This window comes from Zalophus californianus, chromosome 9, assembly GCF_009762305.2.
Source record: "Zalophus californianus isolate mZalCal1 chromosome 9, mZalCal1.pri.v2, whole genome shotgun sequence".
NCBI classification, from domain to species: Eukaryota; Metazoa; Chordata; class Mammalia; order Carnivora; family Otariidae; genus Zalophus; species Zalophus californianus.
Window position 1 is genome coordinate 49,845,207 of NC_045603.1, and position 23,447 is coordinate 49,868,653.

Below are 23,447 nucleotides of genomic sequence, written 5' to 3' on the forward strand. Positions count from 1 at the left end.
TCTACTCCCTCAAGACCCACAGGCTTTATCACCTATTGGCAAGAAGTCCAGTATTTCCTGCTGGAGGACCCTCCATCCCACCTCCCTCCCTGTCCAAGAATGGAGCTTCCTCAGCCCTTAGGCAGAGCCAGCCTGGCTGCGATGTCGGAGGTGGTCTCACCTCAGATGGCCACACGGTGGCGCCATTGGAGCTTCGTGTGCCCCCGGCCCCAGCCAACTCCAGCCACCACCCTGCAGTTGCACCTTGCGAATCCCCAGCAGAGCCCTGGGGCGCGAGAAGGTGGAGCACAGCTTGAATTAAATCCCTCTTAGTTCTCGCTCACGGCCCATCTTGGCCAGTTCTGACTGACTGACAAACTCAGCCACAAACCGTAAGAGACTATGAACTCTAGGAAACAAACTGAGGGTTGCTGGAGGGGAGGTGGGGGGCATGGGTTAACTGGGTGACGGGCATTAAGGAGGGCACGTGATGTAATGAGCACTGGGTGTTGTATGCAACTGATGAATCACTAAACTCCACCTCTGAAACTAATATAAAAAAAAATCAGCTCTGTCAAATAAAAAAGACCCTAGTCATTACATTATTCGACAAATACTAACCCTACTATGTGGCAGACACCGTTTTAGGGGTTCAGGATATCAGTGAACTAAACAAAGATTCCTTCCCCACCTCAAGGAGCTTGAGAGCTGGGTGCATCTTCCATCTACTCTCTAAGGCCATCTGAGCCTAGATCACCAATAAAGACTCCTCCTCACCTCCTGAGGAGTTTTGGTCTGGAACGAACTCTCTCACTCATGCAGTTTAACCTACTTCTCTCCCCGTGCATTATCACGGTGCATGTAGGATGGGGGGCTGGGTTTTACTAAGCGACACACGCACATGCAGACCCACCCGCATGCACACACATTCACATACACACAATGACGAATGAGCCTGCAAAGAGTATCATCCCATTAAACATTAATTCCCTCAATTCTTTTCAGAGCATGTAATAGCCCCCTTGTATGCAGAAGACCAAACGGAGCAATTGCACCGTGCACAGGGATCCCCAGATAACTGCAGGGGCCAAGTCAATCAGTCTAATCAGTCTGGGCAAGGTTTGAGATTCGATATTTTAACGTGTTCCTGAGAAATCATGATGCTTCTGGTCAGGACCTCACTTTAACTGGCAAGGCACGTTTTTTTTTTCCTCTTAAAAAGCAAAGTTGCAACAAAATTCTGGCCCCTTTCCTTCTAGGGACTTGTAGGAAAGAGGCAGGTAGCAGTAGAATATTTATATATCTTAATTCATAGGATCTAAGGTGCCATGGATTATGAAACATACCTGATTTCAGAGATTTTAAAATATGAAAAAATAAAGCCTATCTTAGGACCTACGAAATAAGGCATTTTGAGTGGCAGTAGGTATATAATGGCCTGGAATCAGACAGGGCCCCACTATTCATTACCTTTGTGACCTTGGGGGAATGACTTAACCTCTATAAAATTGAATTTCCTCACCTTTCATATGGCAATAACCACGAGGGCTTCCTGGTGAATAGGATAGACTTGGCCAGCTTGATATTTTAACTCTCAGCCTAGGAAAATAAAAAAACCACAAACACCAGTTTTTTGTAGTTCCTTCAATCCCCTCTTTCTCTGAAATAAAATAACTGGGTATAAAAAATAGACCTGTTTTATCTTTACCTTTTGCCCTCTGTAGCCCTGAAGGCTTTACTGTTTTACAAGAACATATTCATGTATTTGTGTGAAAATAAAATCTTTTTAAAAACAATTAGTGTAAAACAATATATTAGCCCAGATCAGTGCTTAAAGAGTGCATCAGTTTATACAGAGGGCGTCGGGCAAAACTTAGTGATTGTCAGTGACCGGCTTAAAACATTAAACGAGCGCCAAGTGCTGAGTATGCCACCTGGCCGGGGCCAGGACAGCAGGTGCTCGGTAAATGTTACACATAAATGTGTTTGCCTCTGGAAGGCAGCCTTTTCTCGCGCGCTCACTGCTGTTCCCCAGCACCCAGAACCATGCTCAGGACAGGGTCGGGACTCGGTACACAGTTGGTGAATGTATGCATGATTGGCTGAATGTCTGAACCTCAGACTAACTCTTGCATGTGGTCAGATGGAGGCATGAGGTTCGGGGGAAGCTTTGCCTGGCAGGCGGCCGTAGGTACAGAGGGAACCAGTGAGGCCTGTAGCCGAGAAGAGTGAAGAAGGACTTGAGTTGCTAAACCAAAGCCTGGTTGCTATTCAAGCTGGACCCCAGAGCGAAGTGTTGGTTACAAGAACACTTCCAGATCTTTTAGTTCCATTTGCTGTCAGTACTAACATTCTGATCGGGATACCATAGCAAATAAAATAACGGACTCCAGGCTGGCAGTTGCTCAGAGGAAGATGATATGCTGAGCACTGTACCCAGCGCAGCATCAGGCACAGTGGGCAGGAAGGAAAGGCCTTTGGCTTCGTCCTGATACCCAGCAGGTGCAACAGGCTGCCTCCAGCAGTTGGCCTTCTCCTTCCTTTTCAGTTCTGGGCGGGACTTTACAAATTGAAGGCTGTTCTCAGAGAAGGGGAAAAAGCTGCAGGAGTGTGGGGAGCTGCCTAACATATTACAAATCTATTATGTTACTGAGCAAATGAGTTTGAAAAAATTGTTGGACAAGAAGTTTCACACACAAAAGTCCACAGCCAAGCTGAATGCGTCCTTCACATTCTCTCACTTTCCAGGTGACCTTGTACAAGAGCTCTGATATGGAGGACTTTGGGTTCAGTGTAGCAGATGGCTTGCTGGAGAAAGGAGTGTATGTTAAAAATATTCGCCCAGCTGGGCCAGGAGATCTCGGTGGCTTAAAGCCCTATGATAGACTCTTACAGGTAAGACCGCAGGTGACGTTTTGATTAATTTCACTTCTCAATGTCTTACTCGATCAATGCCTACCCATCTTTCTTTGCCTCAAGACGAGATTAGGGGACCCTCCTATATGGGATAGAAACTTTATCCTTGGGTAGAGTTTACCAGTTATTGAAATTGTCTGGTTCCCTGTATATATTCCCCAACAGGTTATAAACGTCTTGAGAACAGTGCTGGCACCTTATGCTCCCATTTCCTCTTATACAGTACTTGATATCTCAATATCTCACACAATTCTCTGAAAGCGAAAAGCCAAACCTTGTTTAGCGAAGGGAATGCTATCGTGGTCAGGAATAGTTTCAGTAAGCCCAGCCAATTCCTGATTTTACATACAGTTTTTAGGAATAGCATTTTGTAGGAAAAAGAGAGGGTTGACATCAGTCTAGAGTGTGTTTAGTTGGAATGAGTCTGGCACCAAGGAGCTTTCAAAGCATGAGGCTGTACATGAGGTGACACGCCTTCACCAAGGCACGTTATCATTGATCAATTAGGTAGTTTTAAAACAAATTCTGGTGATCATTTTTACTATGGCAGCAGAACAGTTCGTCTTATCTTGGCACTATGGGATGCTTTCATTTTTCGTAGAGACTCTAATATTTGCTCAATTAATAACTATGGTTACTTCACCTTTATATTTGGGCTGTGCTGTCCCTGCTTCCGTAGATGTTGAGGCTATAAAAAGTAGACTGGATATAGACTGGGAAGGCCTTGAATGCTATGAGAAAGCTCTTGGACTTTACTCTCGGGTATATCAGTTTCTTAAGCAGAATAATGACATCATTTGTAATTTAGAGAGACAATAGAATAATACTATAGGTGGATTGGAGTAAAATGGGGAAGGGGGAGACGCCAGGGAAGGAGACCAGATGTCTGTGTCAGACCTGAGTCCTTTTTCCTTCAGTGCCTCCTGGCAGAGCAGTCTGGGAGGCAAGGGGCAGTTTGGATCCATTGCTCAGATGTTAGAGCCAGATTTAGGAGATTTAGGACACTGAAAGGCATGCGTTTGGATAAAGTTACCTATGGTGGGCTTATAGTGAGAAAAAGAACCAAGGCTAGAATCCTGAGAAAAACAAACTTAAAGGACAGGAAGAGATAAAGGCAGGAAAGAACTGAAAGCGACTTAAAATGGTAAGAGGATTAAAACAAAGTGGTGCCATAAAGAGCCAAGGAAGGAGAGTTTTCAGGATGATGAGTGGGTGTCAAAGAGTGCGGCCAGGGCTAAAGAGCAAAGTGGACGAGACCTGGAGACACCATTCCTGTATTGGACGTTTGGGATCAATTGTACAATGTGTCAGGTTCCAGATGTGAGAAGATTGAGAATGAAAGGCAAAGAGTGGAAGCAGCTTGTAAAGGGGTTAAAAACCCTTGTTGGTGAAGAATAAGGAGAAATGAACGAAGATGAGCACATGTATAAGCTGAGGTGGATGGGCTCACTTCTGGAGAGGTAGTTCAACACCATGGTCAAGAGCACAGCTTCGGAGTCAGCCAGACTGCCTGGGATCACTTCCTAGCTGGGCCACTTACCAACGGCAGTTCTGAGGCAAATCTCTTCACCACTCTGTGCCTCACTTACCTCATCTGGAAATTAGCGATGACATTCAGTCGTTGGAGCACCTGCCATGAGCGAGGCAGTCTGCCCAGCCTGGGGATGTTGGGATGTGTCCCTGTTCCCTGCTCTCAAGGACTTTATGATTTAGTAGCAAAGAATAAGTCAGCCAATGGCCACCTCCTGGTCAGAGAAGAGATAGACCTCTCAGTGTAAGGATGCTCGTTTAGGCACCTTCAGGACACCTGTTACACCAGAAGTGTTAGTCTGGGTGTTGAGAATTAGAACAATAATTCAAAATGGCTCTTCTTGATTTTTCAGGTTAATCATGTCCGAACAAGAGACTTTGACTGCTGCCTTGTTGTGCCCCTCATAGCAGAATCTGGTAATAAGCTGGACTTGGTTATTAGTAGAAACCCACTGGCTTCACAGAAGTCTATAGAACAGACTCTACCAGGAGGAGAATGGAGTGAACAGAACAGTGCTTTTTTCCAACAGCCTAGTCATGGTGGTAATTTGGAGATACGAGAACCCACTAACACATTATAGCAATGCTTTTTATAAAGCAGGACAAAAGACAATATCTACATGGTGCTAAAAAATCCCTTTAAGATTTCTGTGGCATTTAAAGCACAGATATCATGTGGCATTAACTGCAAGCACAGGGGTCTTTTAAATCTCTCTCATGGCTCATGTTCACTTCCCTTTGAAGCTGAAGAGGTTTCTTTCTTGGTGACCGCTATGGTATATGGCAGGCCATTCCCTGCCGGGCCCAATGGTAGAGAAAAAGAAAAATATATAGGCTGCCCCTTCCCCCCAATTAACATCAGAGGAAATTTTTTACGAGTTCATCTTCCAGTCACTTTTTAAAAAGAGAGATGTCTGTTTGAAAATATTCTCTATGACAATTTCCTTAATGCACTTTGAAATCACAGTTTCTTACTATGAAGTCGTCAGCATTAAGAACTTGACCAAGGCTTGTCACAAAGCTGGCTCTCCTAGGGGAAATGGAGTTTGAGACGTGGCTGAGACAGCTGCCATGGGAGGGGTCCAGGTGTAACATTAAGTTATCTTAAAACGTTTCAGCGATGATGCACGTAGGAGACCATAATAGGTGGTGGTAAATGTTTTGCCCCAATATAGGAATGATTTTAACTAAGATGTATGCTATTCCCTATGCAACAAATTAACAAACAGGATATGTCTTGTGACCTGTTTTTTTTTTTTTTTAAGGACACACTTTTAATAGCTGCAAATCTCTGATAATGAATTAGAGTGCTTAGTAACACTGAGAATTAGTTATTTTTTAAAATTCAAGACTGAGAATTTAAGAGAGAATGAAAAGTCTATCAAAATGAGGTTTATCTTAATGATAGGCAAATCAAACTCATCTTGCTTGCCATGTTTTGAAAACTGGTTATAGAGGGGTGTACGGCACATGTACCTTAAGATGACACTGGACTATCTTTTGTTCTGAGCCATGCTACTTTACTGAAATTGTAAATACATTTTTCACAAAACGCATTGCCAATTATTACCATCCCTCAAAGCAATAAACTGTGACAGTTGCTTCTAAGATGTTTGTCAGCAACTGTTCTCATTTGTTCAGATCTTTTGAATAGTTACGCTAATAACTGTTATTTGGTGAATATTTAAAAAAAAATAGACCTGTATATTGACTGTAGAATCTCCATACTGAAATGATTATTTTCCAGACATTTTCATTTTGTTCAATGATTCCAACAACTGCTTAGGTAAAGCATTTGAACACTGTGTCCTTTGTTTAAGGAAAAAGCTCACCTTTCTTTTTGTGCGAGAACTATATTATTTCAATCATATTTCACAACCCGCCAGGGCAAGAGAGTATAAAGCAGAATCATGTTAAAAGAAAAAAAAAGATCATGAGTCACTTAAATATGTATTTTTATTTGTAACAAACAAGTATTAAGCTGTAAAGTATTTTTGTACAAATTTAATACTTTAATAGCATGGTATTTATCGTCTCTGTATGGTTTTGGGGAATTCAAAATTGTTGCAAATATTTGTATGGAAAAAAAAACCCTCTACCAAATGGAATAAACAGTGATTTTAAAAAGCCAAAAATTATGGTATGCAGTTTTTCTGGTACTTTGATTATATTTTAGTATTCTAGATGAGCCCTACACAATGCTTTTTGTTATAGAATTTTCTAGAGAGGAAAGGTTTTGCCATAAACTTGAAAAGCAGAATGGAAGAATGGGAAGAACACGGGTTTTAAAATCAGATCTGGTTTTGAATTCCAGCTCTGGTACTCACTGGTGGTATAAAAGTTAGTTACTGTGAGTCAGTTTCCCCACCTGTAGTACCGAAGGTCATATCTGTACTCTGGGGACTGCTTTAAGGACAAAATGTAAAAGGTATGTTAAGTCCTAAAACAGTCTGTAGACAGAAATACTCCCAGACTAATTATACCTTTATTTTAGGTAACAAAGATAGATTTTAACTCAAGGATCATAATAATATCTGCCCTCAGAGAACATCATATGTATTCTATGAAATACATTTATATAAACTATTTAAAATGTGCAAATTTTAATGTGTGCTATCTTTAAGAAAAAAAAACAACTGCTGTAGTGCCAACATTTTCATTTTCGCAGACTATCTTTTTTTTTTTTTTTTTTAAAGATTATTTATTTGAGAGAGAGAGAATGAGAGATAGAGACCACGAGAGGGAAGAGGGTCAGAGGGAGAAGCAGACTCCCCACTGAGCAGGGAGCCCGATGCGGGACTCGATCCCGGGACTCCGGGATCATGACCTGAGCCGAAGGCAGTCACTTAACCAACTGAGCCACCCAGGCACCCTTTCGCAGACTATCTTGTAGGCCTTGTAAATTTACAGGAACAAGGCGAGGATGTCCATTCTCACCACTTCTATTTAACAATTTATTGAAGGTTCTAGCCAGAGCCTTAAGACAAGAAAATTAAATAAAAGGCATCCAGATTGGAAAGAAGTAAAACTATCTCTATGTGCAGATGATATAACCTCATATATAGAAAATCCCAAGGAATCCACTAAAAACCTATTAAAACTAATAAATGAGTTTAGCAAGATCGAAAGATACAAGATCAATTGTATTTCTATCCAGTAACAATGAACAAACCAAAAATAAGAAAAAAAATTCCATTGACATTAGGATCAAAAATAAAATACCCAGGAGTAAATTAAAAAAAGGCAAAACAGGGGCACCTGGGTGGCTCAGTAGGTTAAGCGTCTGCCTTCAGCTCAGGTCATGATCTCAAGGTCCTGGGACTGAGTCCCGTACCCACTCCCCCCTGCTCAGTGGTGAGTCTGCCTCTCCCTCTCCCTCTGATCCTTCTCCCCGCCTGTGCTCTCTCTCAAATAAATAAATAAAATCTTTAAAAAAAATTAAAAATGCAAAACAAAGCACCATTGAAAGAAATGAGAGAAGACATAAATAGAAAGACATCCCATGTTCACGGATCAGAAGACTTAATATTAAGATGGTAATACTCCCCAGATCTACAGATTCAATACAATTACCCCTCAAAATCCCAACTGGCTATTTTGCAGAAACGGACAAGCTGATCCTAAAATTCATATGAAAGTGCAAGGGACTCAGAATAGTCCAAAAATCTTGAAAGAGAAGGACAAATTGGAGGGCTCACTTTTTTTGATTTCAAAAAAAAAGCTGACAAAGGGCATGGTGCTGGCATAACAATAGATGTAAATATTAATGGAATAGAATCAGGAACTCAGAATCCAGGAATAAACCTTCACCATTTATGACCAATTGATTTTTTTTTAAAGATTTTTTATTTATTTATTTGACAGAGAGAGAGTGAGAGAGGGAACACAAGCAGGGGGAGTGGGAGAGGGAGAAGCAGGCTTCCCACTGAGCAGGGAGCCCGATGTGGGGCTTGAACCCAGGACCCTGGGATCACGACCTGAGCTGAAGGCAGACGCTTAACAACTGAGCCACCCAGGCGCCCCTGACCAATTGATTTTTGATAAGGGTGTCAAGACAAGTGAATGAGGAAAGAATAGTTTCTTCAAGAAATGGAGCTGGAACAACTGGATATCCACATGCAAAAGAATGAAGTTGGACCCTTACTTCACCATACACAAAGATTAATTCAAATGAATCAAAGTGCTAACTGTAAGACCTAAAACTATTTAAATTCTTAGAAAAACAGGAGTAAACCTTCATGACTTTGGATAGGCAGTAGTTCCTTAGATGTAACACCAAAGCCTAAGCAACAACAACAAAAATGAGATAAATTGGACATCATCAGAACTGAAAATTTGTGCGTAAAAGGACACCATCAAAAAAAGTGAAAATAAAATCCACAGAATGGGAATTTATTTTTTTTGCAAATAACATTTCTAATAAGGGACCTGTATGTAGAATATATAAGGAACTCATATCTCAAGAATAAAAATAAAAATAACCCAATTTAAAAATAGGTAAAAGATTTGAATAGACATTTCTCCAAAGAGGTCATACAAATGACCAATAAGCACATGAAAAGATAATTAGCATCAGTAGCCATAAGGGAAGTGCGAGTCAAAACCAGATTGACGCAGGGCTGCGGGGCTGGCTCGGTCAGTAGAAACGTGATTCTTGATCTTGGGGCTGTGAGTTTGAGCCCCACATTGGGTGCAGAGATTACTTTTAAAAAATAAAATCTTTAAAAAACAAACAACCATATGGAAATATCACTTCACACCTACTGCATGGCTATAATCAAAAAAGTCAGATAATAACAAGTATTAGAGAAAACGTGGAGAAACTGGAACCCTCACATTCCAAGTATAACAGAAAATGGTGCAGCTGCTGTGGAAAACAATCTGGCAGTTCCTCAAAGGTGAAATAGAGAGAGTTACCAGATGACCAAACAATTCCACTCCTAGGTATATAATTGAAAGAAATTAAAATATATGTCCACAGAAAAACTTGTATACAGATGTTCACAGTAGCATTTTATAAGAGCCAAAAAATGGAAACAACCCAAATGTCCTTCAGCTGATGAACAGAGAAATTCAAAGTGCTATATCCACATAATATAGTGTTATTTGGTAATGAAAGGAGATGAAGGTCTTTTGCCTACATTGCACTAATGAGAGCAAGAGAGGTCAGCAGCTGCTCTGCTGGAGCTACCTGCAAGAATTCAGCCAGGGTTCCTGATTTCTGCCCCATCAGCTCAAACCGACATGGTCTGATCCACAGATACAGCCTCCAGAGATGCTGCCAGTCTTCCCATCAGTCCACTAAGGATGTAGGCTTCGTCAGGTTAGACTGAGTGAGACTCCTTGCGTGGATTCTCCAAGACATCTACCCAATAAAAGGAACAATGCTAGCTCTTTGTACATTACATTTTTTAATCTTTAAAAAGAGAGAGAGAGAGAGAGAGAGAGAGAGAGAGAGAGGTGAAGCACTGATACATACCACAAGAGAAAGTCTGAAATCATTCTAAGTTAAAGAAGTCAGTCACAAAGGATCACGTATCGTATGATTCCATTTATATGTGAAGTGTCTGGAACAGGCAAATCAATAGGGACAAAATAAATCAGTAGTTGCCCGGGGCTGGAGGGGGTGAGAGGATCAGAGCCAAGACGTACAGGGATTCTTGGAGGCGGTGGTGATAAAAATGTTCAAAACCCACTGTGGTGGTACTAGCACAACTCTGTGAATATACCAAAAGCCACCGAGTTGTACACTTGAAATGGGTGAATTGTATGTAAGTTATAGCTCAGTGGGGCTATTTTTCAAATACTGGGATAACAGGTAAATTTTTTTCTTACCTTTTTCTTTTACCATTTAACAAGAAATAAAACTCTAAAAAATAAAATAAAATAAAAATCACTCTGAGAGAAAATAATTTTCCCAAGTGGAGTATCTTCAAAACAATGTATTCCTAAAAGCAATGACATTTATGTGACATGATGGAGGTGTTAGCTAATGCAATTAGCTCACCTAGTAATCACAGGGACTATATAAATGTATCAAATCAACACGCAGTACACCTTCAACTTCGTGTTATATGTCAATTATATCTCCAATTAAGAAAAAAAAAAACGTACTCCCAGCTCAGAAGATAATTTCTAGGAAAACAGTTCCGGGTGAAGTGGGTCCGGCCAACAGTGATGGAGCGAGCAGCAATGTTGCAAGCTGAACAACTGGCAGAAGACCCAACATCCTGAAATGTGTGTCAATAATACAGGAGGTGTAACTGCAGTTTCTCTTGACCATGGCTTCAAACCATTGGCAAAGAGCACCCACAGTGATCATGGAGTCAATAAAGGCATTATTGTAAAAATAAAACACTTTCTAAAGTACAGAGTTTAAAAAAAACAAAACAAAAAACAACAAATTTTGCCTGCATTTATGTCCAATGCTACCAGTCATGATGACAGATGTTGAAATCATTATGGTTTTCTCCGATCAAATGAGTTTAAAATATATGCTAACATGAACACCTTAAAATAAAACTCCAGTCACAGACATCCTGTTTTATATCTTGAGAGTTTGAAGCTATGATGTTCATTTTGTGTTGAGTAGGAAAAAAGAGAGAGGTAATTACTTTGAGCAATCGGAAACAATTAAGTTTCTTGATTATTTGTGGGTATGAAAAGTTGCCTGGGGGTTAAATGATTTAGTCTCAAATTCTGAAGTCTGGAAGATACTTGTGGGGAGGCTTCTTCCACCTATAAGGACAACAATAAAAATAAAGTTAGTTTTGTGAAAACGTAGTCAGTTTACCCCATGTATTTCTACTCCCTCTGACTGCTTCTTTGGAGGACATGATACATGCCCCGTCCCCCGCCTTGGAAGAGGTGAGCAGACCCAAGCAATCAGCTGCCAGCCCTTTGTGGGATTCTGTCCACTTTTGCTCACTGTGGTATCCTCAGCACCCAGCTCTGGGACAGGCATGCAGAAGTGACCATTTGCCGAATGAGTACACATATATATAATTTCTAACAGTGTGGCCACTACATAATTTGGCAGCCCAGTTCAAGATTAAAATGTGGGCCCTTTGTTCAAAGGTAAGAATTTCAAGATGCCAAGTGCAGAACATTAAAACAAGTATGGAGTGGTTGTAAGCACAAAGCCCCGTATGGCCGACTGTTCAGGGTGCACATCCATGATGCCAGCCTTAGGTGTGGTAAGATGCAACACTGCAAGACTGGGATCCTTCGTACTATTAGTGATTCCCAAGCACAAGGCAACGGACCAGTACGGTCATGGGAAAGTTTCGCCACCACAGGGAAATGAGAAAAATAAGCACAATTCAAGTAATCTTTCATAATGCTAAACTTGTTCAATTTAGAGCACTGTAATGGTTAACTTTATGTGTCAACTAGGCTAAGCCATGGTACCCAGATATTTGGTCAAATATTCTAGATGTTTCTGTGAACGTATTTTTAGGAGAGCTAAACATTTAAATCAGTAGGTGATCAATAAAGCAGATTACCCACCATAATGCAGGTGGACCTCATTTGATCAACTGAAGGCCTTAACAGAAAAAAAGACTGACGGCCTCCCAGAAAGAGAGAATCCTGCCTGCCTTTGGACCCAAACTGCAAAATCAACTCTTTGGGTCTCCAGTCTGTTGGCCCGCCCTGCAGATTTTGGACTTGGCAGCCTCCACAAGTATGAGCCAGTTCCTTAAATAAATCTAAAGAGATAGATGATAGATGATAAATGATAGGTAGGTAGTTAGGTAAATAGATATATAGGGATACAGACACAGCCTATTGGTTCTGTTTCACTGGAGAACCCTAATACAAGCACTATCTTTATTTGGGATTTTATGATTACATCCTTCCTAGATTTTTTAAATGACAAAATGTTATTTTCTTTCAAAAAATTCTGGAAATCACTGCTTTATATGATAAATTTTAGAATATTTATACATATGCTTTTATTTAAAAGAATATTTTTGTTTTTCCCTTTTTGGTTGTGGGACATGAGGCAAAAACAAAACAAAAAAAAGCAAAATCAGGACAACATTTTCTTTTAAAGCTTTTTTTCAAAACCTAAAGCTATTAATCCACAGAAAAGCAAAAGCTTTCATCTAGGAGGGTCTCTGTCATTAGTACCTGCAGAATTTAAGTGCTGATTTGGCTCTGATATAGCCACGTGGATATGCAGGAAAGGTAGGGGGACAGCCCTGGTCATTGAATCTGAGCTTTTAGAAATCACATATCTCAACGCACTAGAAAGTCTAGACACAGAAGTCCCTAATTTATCGGGCCGGAGCCTTTGAATTCTTAGTTTCCTCATTTCCAGGGCGTCACATACTTCTGGCACGCCTTGTGAGAAAGCTTATCCTCTTCAGTTAGAGAACTTTGCTCGTACTGGAGCCTTTGGATAGTGACATCAGCCAGCGCTGGACTCATCGCATCCACAGACCTTCTGCAGTGCTGGTTTGGGCCAGAGCTTCGAAGCTTTGGCAAGCTCAGCAGCGAAGGTGGATATCGCTGTCACTTTGTACCACCACAGAAACCATAACTAGCCCATCCCATGCTGATGCAAAGAAATAAAAGGCAAGAAACGACTTTCTTTGGAATTTTCTGTTCCAGGCCAAAAGCCTTATTATCCCAGGGTCTTTGTAAGAGGTAACACAGTCAATTTCAGAAAAAGATGTTTTGCTGAGATGGAAATTCCACATCAAAGAGTTGATCTGGAGCACAGAATGAAGCTTAGAATCAGCAGGGATCCTACTACTTCCAACAAACTTTTCTTTCACTATGCCTACTTCTATCGCTTTCCTTACAAAACCTGTCCCTCGGCCTCTTTTCCCAATCCTGATTAATGGTACCTGGATCTCCCTGGATGCTCAAGCCAGAAACCTAAGACTCATGCTCAGGCCGACCCCCCCTATATATAATTGACCATTAAATCCCATGCACCCCCTACCCCTAAGCATCTCTTTTCCAACCCCATCGCTACTACCTGACTTCAGAACCTAATCATTCTGTTCAAGCTCCTGAAATCATCTTTTTGCAAGGAGCTCATCCCCTATGGCCTCCAAAACACAATCTACTAAACCCCACAGTGACCTTCATAAATTTCAATTCACAGAGCTCTTAAAATGCGTCTAGTGTTCTCCATCACATTTAGGAGAATGTCCAATCTCTTTGGAAGAGCCTCTGTGTCTTCCCCACTCTTCCAGGGTCCTCAGCTCGACCTCCACCTGCATGCTATGCTCCAGCCACAACACTCCATACTTGTGATTGCCTAATCCGCCAGGACATCACACGCTGCATTTGCCCTGGCACCCTCTTAGAGAACTGTTGCACTGTCTCCATGCCATGTGGGGTCAGAGGCTATGTATCTTCTCCCTTTAGAACTCCGCTTGGCATTGGCAGGTTCCATTAGCACGTTCTCCTCTGGGCTCCCACTGTGGCCCCTTCTCTCTGTCACAGCCTTGAAAGCCTCAGGACACCAGAACAAGTCTACTTGCCAGCACATAAAGCAATCCTTAAGCTTCTACTGGAACTTCATTTGGAGATCATGGATAATTCACCAGCTGCTCCAGTGGAGAGTGGGGATTAAAGTAAGGCTGTGGGCCACCAAAAGGAGGGGAGGGGGATAAGGAAGATTTGCAGAAAGAAGGTGCAGGACGTCCAGTTTCTCCCCGCACGCCCCCTCGCGCGCATCAATAGATTGCCATGGCCTAGAGTGCCGGCCTCAAGCCAAGTGACAGACAGTGCTAGGATCAACCAGGCACCAAACTGACAGAGGTGAGAAAACACTTGGTTTTAAGTGCTCCAGCACAAGGTAACACTACTGAAAAATACATAGCCCTGCATAAGCACACTGAAGTGAGCAATACTTAAAACTGGAGCGCATGAGAACATCACTCCTACCATCCGGATTTTGCTTGGACTTTCAGCACCACTCAGGCCACAGGCTCTTTTGGACCCACGAAGTTCTGATGGATCTTCCTCTGGATCCACTTCATCGGATGAAGATAATTTCCATCCCTCAGGAAAGGTGAACGTCCTGTCGTCAGCCGCAGAGGCCCCGCTTCCAGGGACACCAGCTGTCACACTGGTGGTTGTGACTGGAGAGATTGAGGATGCTGAGGGCTGTGTGCTCAGTCCTCTGCTCTCTCCAGAGCTCCTGGACAGGGAGGCAAGGTCTGCTGGAGACACACAGCTCGTGGAGAGCTTGTTTTGCAAAAAATGTTTTAAGCGAGTTTTTCTGAGAACACTGTTCCTCGTAATTGCGCTCCGGAGGTGAGACTCTTCAGCGATGACATACACTCTGCAGCGGCCCCTGGTCACTGCGGTGTAGACGTGCTGCCAGTGTTGGCGGCCCGCCTTCCCAACCACGTACACCACCGTCTTCTCCTCAGACCCCTGGGAGGGAATAATGCAGTAAGAAGAGTTAATGTGGTATCACGGGTTCATGGCCTCACACAGCTGCAGTCTACCAAGACAGAAAAGAGGGAAGTCCTCAAAGTGCTACCTGGCCAGTATGTTCCTACAAATCCACCTTACAGTTGCAGTTTATTCATTACCCATGAACTCCTATTCCCTAATTATGCGGTCAAGTTCAGGTCTTACAGATGCACAACTGGTGTGTAGAAACCCAACAATAAACTTGAAAGACGGCATGAAGTGCCAAATCTTCCCTAATGAAAGAATTTTCAATGATCGGATGGGCTCTGTGTATACAAGTGTTATCCCACTGGTACTTATATAGCAAAAAATAAACACCTTAAATATTCGATAGTAAGCGAATAGATAAATTTGCTTCTTTGTTTACATTTATATCAAGTATCTGTATATAGACATTTGATATACTATTCTGCAAACATCAAAGATGCTTTGAAATCTAACAACATTTTTAAAAACTGGATGCTTTCATGTAAAGAATGATCACCACTATGTAACACAAAATAAAATTACTCTGATCCAAAAAAGTATACACAAAATGAACATAAATATCTAACAAAACAAGTCACAAAAAAGGAGGAAAAATTCTATCAAAAATTTAACTACGGGTGCCTGGGTGGCTCAGTTGGTTGAACGTCTGCCTTCAGCTCAGGTCATGATCCCAGGGTCCTGGGATCGAGGCCCGCATTGGGCTCCTTGCTCAGCAGGGGCTCTGCTTCTCCCTCTCCCTCTGCCTGCCACTCTCCCTGCTTGTGCTCTCTCTGTCAAATAAGTAAATAAAATCTTTAAAAAAAAAAAAAAATTTTAACGAGCCTGTCTCCGAAATGGAGGGCTCTATGGATGATTTTTTTTCTTCTACTTTTCTGTATTCTCCCATTGTTGAACCATTTATTACTTTCATCATGACAAACAAAGCAAAAGAACAATGAACCTTTGCTTTTTAAGTTTAGCAAGCCAAGAATTATACAGGCAAGAAAAATGCCCAATGTCGCCAAGTAACTGTGAGAAAACCACTTCAAGTTTCAGGGCTATTCTTAGTCCCTATATTTTCAGTGCCAACATAAACTAAGTAGTTTGAACCATTATCTCTCCTAATGTCCCCACATCCCCCCAGACAAAAGAAGAATTGTAGGAAGACGAATGGCAAGATGGGGCATGTAGAAAATACAGATCCACAGTTAAAAGCCTCTTTCTCAGCAAGCACTTCTATCTCTCTAGACACAGAGAATTGGAAACAACTCTTCAGATTATAAAAGCGTGACAAACACTTCCTTCAGGTGCTTCTGAGTCTCAGAAATTTACTTAAATGACACTTGATCATACAAATAAAAAGTACATTTTATAGATACACAGCATATTGGACTTGGACTTCATATTGTGTATTCCTAAGCAGGTAAATGCCTAACCCAAACTCAGTTAACTTGAGTTACTAATCATTAACGAACACAGAAAAACTTAACAGCTTCATAGTCAGTCTTCCTCATACTCACACGTGCTGTGACCCACTGTCCTCACAGCATCTACAGTGATACTTGTAAAAAGCAAATCCAATCACATCAGATTCTGCTTAGAGCTGATATACAGCTCCCAAGCTCTCAAAACAAAGTCCTGACTCCTTGTATGGCTCATCTGGTCCTTCAAAGGCCAGGCTTGACCCTGCTGCCTTCCCTCCTTTCCTCTTTCCTTCCCCGGAGCCACGCTCCATCGGACACGAGGAACCTCTCTGGGGTCCTGCCAGGGCAGACCCACTTCCGGACTAGCGGCCCTCTCCATGTCCATGCACTCTCCAGCCCCCTGTACTTCCTCTGTCACAGAATGTTCACTGGAACGGAACTGTCCGCCTTCTCAGCTGTATTCCTCACTGGACTGTAAGCTCTTTCTTGTTCACTCTTCTTTATCCAGTGTCTCACTGAATGAATGATGCTAAAAATCAAATGGTCATGCCAAAGGTGTGATCAGAAAGCAGGATGGGGACACCGAACTTCACCTCAATCACCTGCTAGAAATTATTTTTCATACTTTTGATATTTTTTTCATACTTTTCATACCTTCCTTGAATCGTTAGAACTATCGAACTTCTTAAAGGAGGCAAGTTTTTATACATTTACTTTTAATTATGTATAGGTCTCTCTTTAATGTGTCCTGAAACTCAACATTTGTAAAAAAAAAAAACACAAAAAACAAAAAACACAAACCATTCATTCCTTTCCTGATTTTATAGACTTAGAATGTGAAAGTCTCTATGGACCTTAAAGTGGGGGGCAAACCACTTTCTCTGCAAAGGGTCAAAAAAGTATTTTAGGTTCTGCAGGCCAGATGTTCTCTATCGCAACTACTCAGTTCTTCCTTTGCAATGCAAAAGCAGTCATAGCCCATATGTAAATGAACCAGTGCTGCTGTGTTCCAATAAAACTTTATTTACAAAAACTGGTAGTGGGCCAGATGTAGATATCATATTGGGTACCATGGTCCTAGAAGGTCCTAGGTTACCTGGCCCCCAATCCTACCCTCCCTTATCCCACAATACTTCTCTGACATCTCTTGTCACTCTCCCACGCTGGCCTCCTTGCTGTTCCTGTTCTTCAAATACGACAGGCAGGCTTCCACCAAAGAACCTTGGCCTTGGCTATTCCCTCAACCTAGAATGCTCTTCTCCTAGACCTGCATGGTTTACTTCCTTACCTCCTTTAAGTCTTTGCTCAAATGCCACCTTCTCAATGAGGCCTATACCGACTACTATTTAAAATGACAGCTGCATCTCCCATCTAGCCCCACCCCGTTTCCGTAGCATTTGTCATCTTCTACCATATCACGTACGGCTGACCCTGGAACAACATGGGTTTAAACTGCATGGGTCCACTTACACATGGATTTTTTTTTCTGATAAATACAGTACAGTACTGCAAATGTATTTTCTCATCTTTATGAATCTCTAATTAACATTTTCTTTTCTGTAGATTACTTTGTTTTAAGATTATGGGGCTCGAACTTACAACCCCGAGACCAAGAGTCACACACTCTACTGACTGAGCCAGCCAGGTGCCCCTATCTTACTTTATTGTTAAGAATACGGTATATAATACATGGAACATACAAGATGTGTGTTAATCAACTGTTTACATTATCGATAAGGCTTCTAGTCAACAGTAGTCTATGAGTAGTTAAGTCTTTGGGAAATCAAAAATTGTACACATGGATTTCTGACTACAACGAGGGGTCGGTGCCCTGAATCCCCAGTGTCCAAGGGTCAACTGTAGTTTACTTATTGTTTTATGACTGTGTCTGTCTGTCTCCTTCCTCCTCCCCACCAAATGTAATCTTCCCAGTGGCAGGTATCTTTGTTTCATGGACTGATCTAAACCAAGCACCAAGAACAGTCTAACTCAATAAATATTTGTTGAACTGAACTGAACTTGGAAGAAACAAACTACACTCATACAAGATAACAATCACGAATGTTCTCAGAGGTAAGAGATGCTATTTCAACCACAAAACAAGAGCCAGATTTAATAAAAGGAACACTTAGAGATAGTTACTAGAACCTTAATCGAGTAATAAAAAGACCCCTTCATACTTCATTTGTCCAGAAATGTAAAAAAGACTGGATTATAAATTTGAGGAAATCTCTCAGAAAATACAGCAGAATGATAATGAGATGGAAAGCAGGAGAGAGATAAGAAATTTGGATAATCAGTATAAGAAATTTGGATAATCAGTTCTGGAGGTTGAACAGAGTAGACATTCTAGAAAGACAAAACAGAGAAAACTGAGGACAAGAAATCTTAATGAAATTATTCAAGAAAATTCCCCCAAATTGACTGATATGAGTTTCCAGAATTACAGAGATCCCATCACAAAGATCCATGGGAGAAATTTTGCCAGGACTTCGAAGCCAGGAATATTGGTACTTCTTAACAACTGGCTGTTTTGTTGTTTTTTTTTTTTATCCAATAGACACAGTCCACTGACTGCTTCTCTCTTGTTTTGAAAATGTAAAGCCAAATCTGCAGTGTACACTAGCAAGCAAACAGGTCAGTGCGCATGTCAGCATCCCATCCCACCCTTAGCGAGAACCTTTTACCACCCTTACCTTTATTTTCCACTTGACATCATTTCTTTATCTTTAAAACAAAAAATCAGGCTGAATTGCGGGCATTGTTTATAAGTCATTTCAAATTCTTTTTGGAACTGAGATGGAGTAGGTTAATAAATAAAACACCATCTACTTAAAAAAAAAAAAAATCCCTATGCTAATTAATGTTTGCCTACCAGGAGAGGATACAGGCTAACCTCAATTTTTCCACATGCAAATGTAGGCTGATGCAGCTTCATGATTAAAGCAACATACCAACATCAAAGAGGGGCGCTCAAAACAGTGAGTTAAATAACAGAACCACAAATAGCTTATGAGAATTCAGGAGTATTAGAATGGAGCTAAGGGGCACCTGGGTGGCTCAATTGGTTAAACGTCCGACTCTTGATTTCAGCTCAGGTCATGATCTCAGGATTGTGAGATCAAGCCCCACATCACGCTCCAAACCCAGTGTGGAGCCTGCTTAAGATTCTCTGTCTCCCTCTGCCCCTCTTGCCCGCCACCCCCCCCCAAAAAAAGAGTTTAAATGCAAATTGCACTAAATGCAATGTTGTGTCCAGGATTAGATCCTAGGGTTAGAAAAAGGGTATTAGTGGAAAACTGGCAAAATCCAAATAAAGTGTGTAGCTTAGTTAATAGTATTCTTCTAATGGTAATCTTAGTTTTGACAAAAACACCATAGTTGTGTAAGATGTTAACATTAGGGAAAGTTGGTTGAAGGGCACATGGGAATAGTCTGTGCTACCTTTCCAACTCTTGTATAAAACTAAAATTATTCCCAAGTAGAAAGGAGCGGCCTCACAAGAGCAAAGGCAGAGGATACATTTGTCAAAACCCATCCAGCTTTATAAATATAAATGCCTATGGAAATTATACCCCAATAAAGCTGATTATGTAACAGTAAAAAAGTAAGCTGCAAAGATAAATAAACACCACAACACCATTTATGTACGCCTTGGTAACCTTGTCTCTCATTAAACAAATAAAGGCAACAAAATTAGGAAGAAAATCATTGAAGGTACTCTATGGCTCCGAAACCTGTCCAAATAGCTTTATAAATGTCCACTGTTACCTGAAAAGTGTGGATAGTTCTTGCCCATGCATGTTTTATGTGACAATATTTCATTAGTTTTTCAAAGTCCACCGTTATTTCCAAGCCAGCTGCATTATTAATGGTCAAAGATCTTCTCTTTCCAAAAGTTATATCAGTGACATCCTATAACCAAAACAAAGAACTATTTTGTATGTTTTCAAATATGCACACTCTGTAGAGATATTCTATTTTTGTGTTGAACATAAAATAGCATGTATGTTCACAATTACTAAGAACTTTCAAAAGGCTAAAACCTACACTTGAGTACAAACTGAATACATATGCACCCAAATTTTAGTAAACTTGAAACTTGACCTTAAATTGACTCTCTGGAAAACAGACAGTGTTATCTGACTTATTCTGAAGTCTACACATTTCACTTCTTGCACTGACTATGTAAATCTGCATATACTCTTTGCAAAAAGTTTATTTTTCCTCACAGCTTGTAAATAACCTCCAAGTGAAAGAGGGCATTTATACAATGAGAACAAATTCAAGGAAACTTCTCTTGTTTCTATAGTTAAACAGCAACCAAGGAGATGATGCTTTGCAAAATACAATAAGTGTGTCACTTTTGCCTTATTTTTGTTACCCAAGCTCTTCGAACTTATTAAAAATACGTTTCTTCACAAAGTCTTCCAGAAAAATGTAAGAAAAAGAAACATGTCCCAACTCATTTCATGAAGCCAGCATTATTACTCTGACACCAAAACCAGACAAGACATTACTAGATAACTACAAACCAATATCCCTCATAAACATGAATGCAAAAACACTTAGCAAAAAATTATGGAAGAATGTCAACTCTGATATGATTAGATTCTGAATCAAACCTAGGGCAATTAAAAAAAAAAACACCTATCTCTAATAGATAAAAAGGAAGGTACTATTTTTCTGTTGTCAGTTACCTTTGTTATAAAAAATATTTCTCCATTGCAGAGTCGAATATCATTTTCAAAGTCATGCTTATTTTTAGCAAAACCATGAGGAGTACCATTAAAGTCTTCACCACTGGCCTCTCGTTCATTACTTTCCTGACTGGGAGAGGTACGTCCAGGGAGTAACTCTGAGAGATATGCATTCCTGGTACAACAAATTTTATCACCAACTCCAAACTGAAGTCTATTCCGATGGTCTCTGGGTCAGAAAATGAGAATACATCATCAAGGTTTAGAAAACCTCAATTTCATTTTGTTTAAGCATTAACCCCCACTCAGAATGATTTCCACACTCTCTTTGCTTCACTTTTTTTTCTCCAAATGTCAACAAGAAATCAGGCTCCCACGGTCATGGTCTGATTACCTAGCCCCTCTGTGGCACCTCAAACCCGAAGATATAGCCCAGCCAAATATTTTCCCAAATTAGAAATCTTGGCATAAATGCTGACATCTCTCTTGTCCTCTATATTCTAAAAGTTGCTCAAAATCTTATTGAGCCTACCTTTTAAATTCATCCTCTCCTCTCCAGTCTCTCCTATCACTACCCTATTTCACGTCTTACCCCACGTACACATATTTCTAGTCTAATAATTATGACCTCATATCAGAAGAGGAGCAGCAAATAAAACGCTGGCAATATACCTGTTACTGAGCTAAGTCCTTTAGAGATATTATTTCATTTCATCCTCACTACAACTCCATGAGGGAAATGCTGCGTTGGTATCCTCTTTTTACATATATGGAAAAGCGAAACTGCCTGCCAAGATCAGAGTCACTGGGACACAGACTGGATGAGTTCCCGCTGGTGCTTTCTAAGCCTTTGTGAGGCTACCTAAGGTGGTTTCCGTGTGTGTCTTCTCTCAACAGACAGGGAGCTCCTCCTGGAACTGCCACATCTCTAATTTCTCTGCACTTAATAAATACTAGGTGTTGATAAATGCAAGAGAAGTGAGTTAATTCTTCCTGTGTGTAAACAGAGCCACTTTTCCACACTTATATTTCACGGATAGATGTCCACTAAGGTGCTCTCTGCGGGCATCCTGTTGCTAAGGTTCTTGGACACACCTACGTACATATTCTATTTGGAAAACATTCTGAATTCCCCACACTCATCTTGGAGAAGCTGGAGGTTGCCAACTTGAAAACCACAAGGAAAACTGTATTCCTTTTTGCTTATTACACTGATTGCCACAACAGTCAGTTCTTAAACATACATATTATATTTAGTTGAAGAGATCATTTGACTTCACAAATGAGAATAAAAAAGATTTTAAATATGTGGCTACAGTGATAAATGTCAAAAACAAATAAAAGGACAGTGAATAAAGGAAGGACTGTCCTGGAGCTTTCCAATCTTTAGTGCTCACTTGATTAGGTGGCCCGTGTAGTGCTTGCAACAGCAGGCGTTGATGACGTCACAGTCTTGCCTGAAACACATGAACAAGCAAGAAGCAAGGGTTACCTTAATGGTATCTGTTTTGTGCTTATTCCTGTTACCAACGATGACAATGTACTACACGCTATAAAAGGTTTCCAGGAATCTCTCCAGGAAAAAAGCATTTTGTAATCTTTATCTTTTCTTTTTATAAAAAGAAAAAGAATTTTTAAAGTAATTTCTATAACCATTGTGGGGCTTGAATTCACAACCCTGAGATCAAGAGTCCCACGCTCCCATGACTGAGCCATCCAAGTGCCTCTGTAATTTTTATCTTAATGTAAACCTTTGTTCCACCCAGATTTCATGGGAGTTTCCAAATATAGTATTTGGTAGAAAGAGCCCTATTTATTTTGTTTAACATTTTATTTATTTATTTTGAGAGAAAGACAGTGCAAGTGGGGAGAGGGGCAGAGAGAGAGAGAGAGAGAGGGAGAGAGAGAATCCCAGGCTCCATGTTCAGCGCTCAGCGCAGAGCCTGATGCGGACTGCACCCCACAACCCTGAGATCATGACCTGAACCAAAATCGAGTCAGATGCTTAACTGACTGAGCCATGTAGGTGCCCTGAAAGACCCCTGTTTAAAAACTGCCCTCTGCCATGTCTAACAAAGAAATACCTCAAAATTAGAGAGAGAATTAGCCGTGATAAATGATGAGAGTCTCCCATTTAAACAGCATCTATATAAGTCACAAGATTTAAAAGCCAGACTAAGAACATTAAAATGCTGTAAATGCTTTACCTTCTAAAGGCAATAAACTGGGATGTTTGTGCATCTTGTAGGTCATTTTCTTTGAGTAAGGTTCTAACTGCAGAATATAAATCTGGTAATTCAAGAGAAAAAAGTTAACACAGAAAAGCACCAAATGACAACATTGTTTTGACGGAGCAACTAACTCAGAATTCCTGCTAAGGGAGCTCCGGGAAATGGAATACAAGTTGGCCATGGGAACATCAACCTCATTTGCTACAGCAGCCAGAGCACCAGAAGAGAGAGCGACGATGGTTCCAGAAGGCCTGTCC

The 23,447-nt window shown here is 40.9% G+C and overlaps 2 protein-coding genes across 13 annotated transcripts in view; one reads left to right on the forward strand and one right to left on the reverse strand.

The window, feature by feature from the left end:
• GRIP1 (glutamate receptor interacting protein 1) overlaps positions 1 to 6,560 on the forward strand; it is a 660,679-nt gene extending 654,119 nt beyond the window's left edge. For all 10 annotated transcript variants that reach the window (XM_027593517.2, XM_027593519.2, XM_027593518.2 and 7 more), the window contains 2 exons: positions 2,728 to 2,874; positions 4,779 to 6,560. In XM_027593517.2, the coding sequence (XP_027449318.1) occupies positions 2,728 to 2,874; positions 4,779 to 5,006 (375 nt within the window). In that variant the 3' untranslated portion in view covers positions 5,007 to 6,560. The remainder of the gene's footprint in view (positions 1 to 2,727; positions 2,875 to 4,778) is intronic.
• A 2,664-nt stretch (positions 6,561 to 9,224) lies between these two features.
• The window catches only part of HELB (DNA helicase B), a 29,967-nt gene continuing 15,744 nt past the window's right edge, over positions 9,225 to 23,447 (reverse strand). For all 3 annotated transcript variants that reach the window (XM_027593521.2, XM_027593522.2, XM_027593523.2), the window contains 6 exons: positions 23,167 to 23,248; positions 22,357 to 22,416; positions 20,960 to 21,188; positions 20,031 to 20,174; positions 14,332 to 14,826; positions 9,225 to 11,163 (listed from right to left, as the gene is read on the reverse strand). In XM_027593521.2, the coding sequence (XP_027449322.2) occupies positions 11,059 to 11,163; positions 14,332 to 14,826; positions 20,031 to 20,174; positions 20,960 to 21,188; positions 22,357 to 22,416; positions 23,167 to 23,248 (1,115 nt within the window). In that variant the 3' untranslated portion in view covers positions 9,225 to 11,058. The remainder of the gene's footprint in view (positions 11,164 to 14,331; positions 14,827 to 20,030; positions 20,175 to 20,959; positions 21,189 to 22,356; positions 22,417 to 23,166; positions 23,249 to 23,447) is intronic.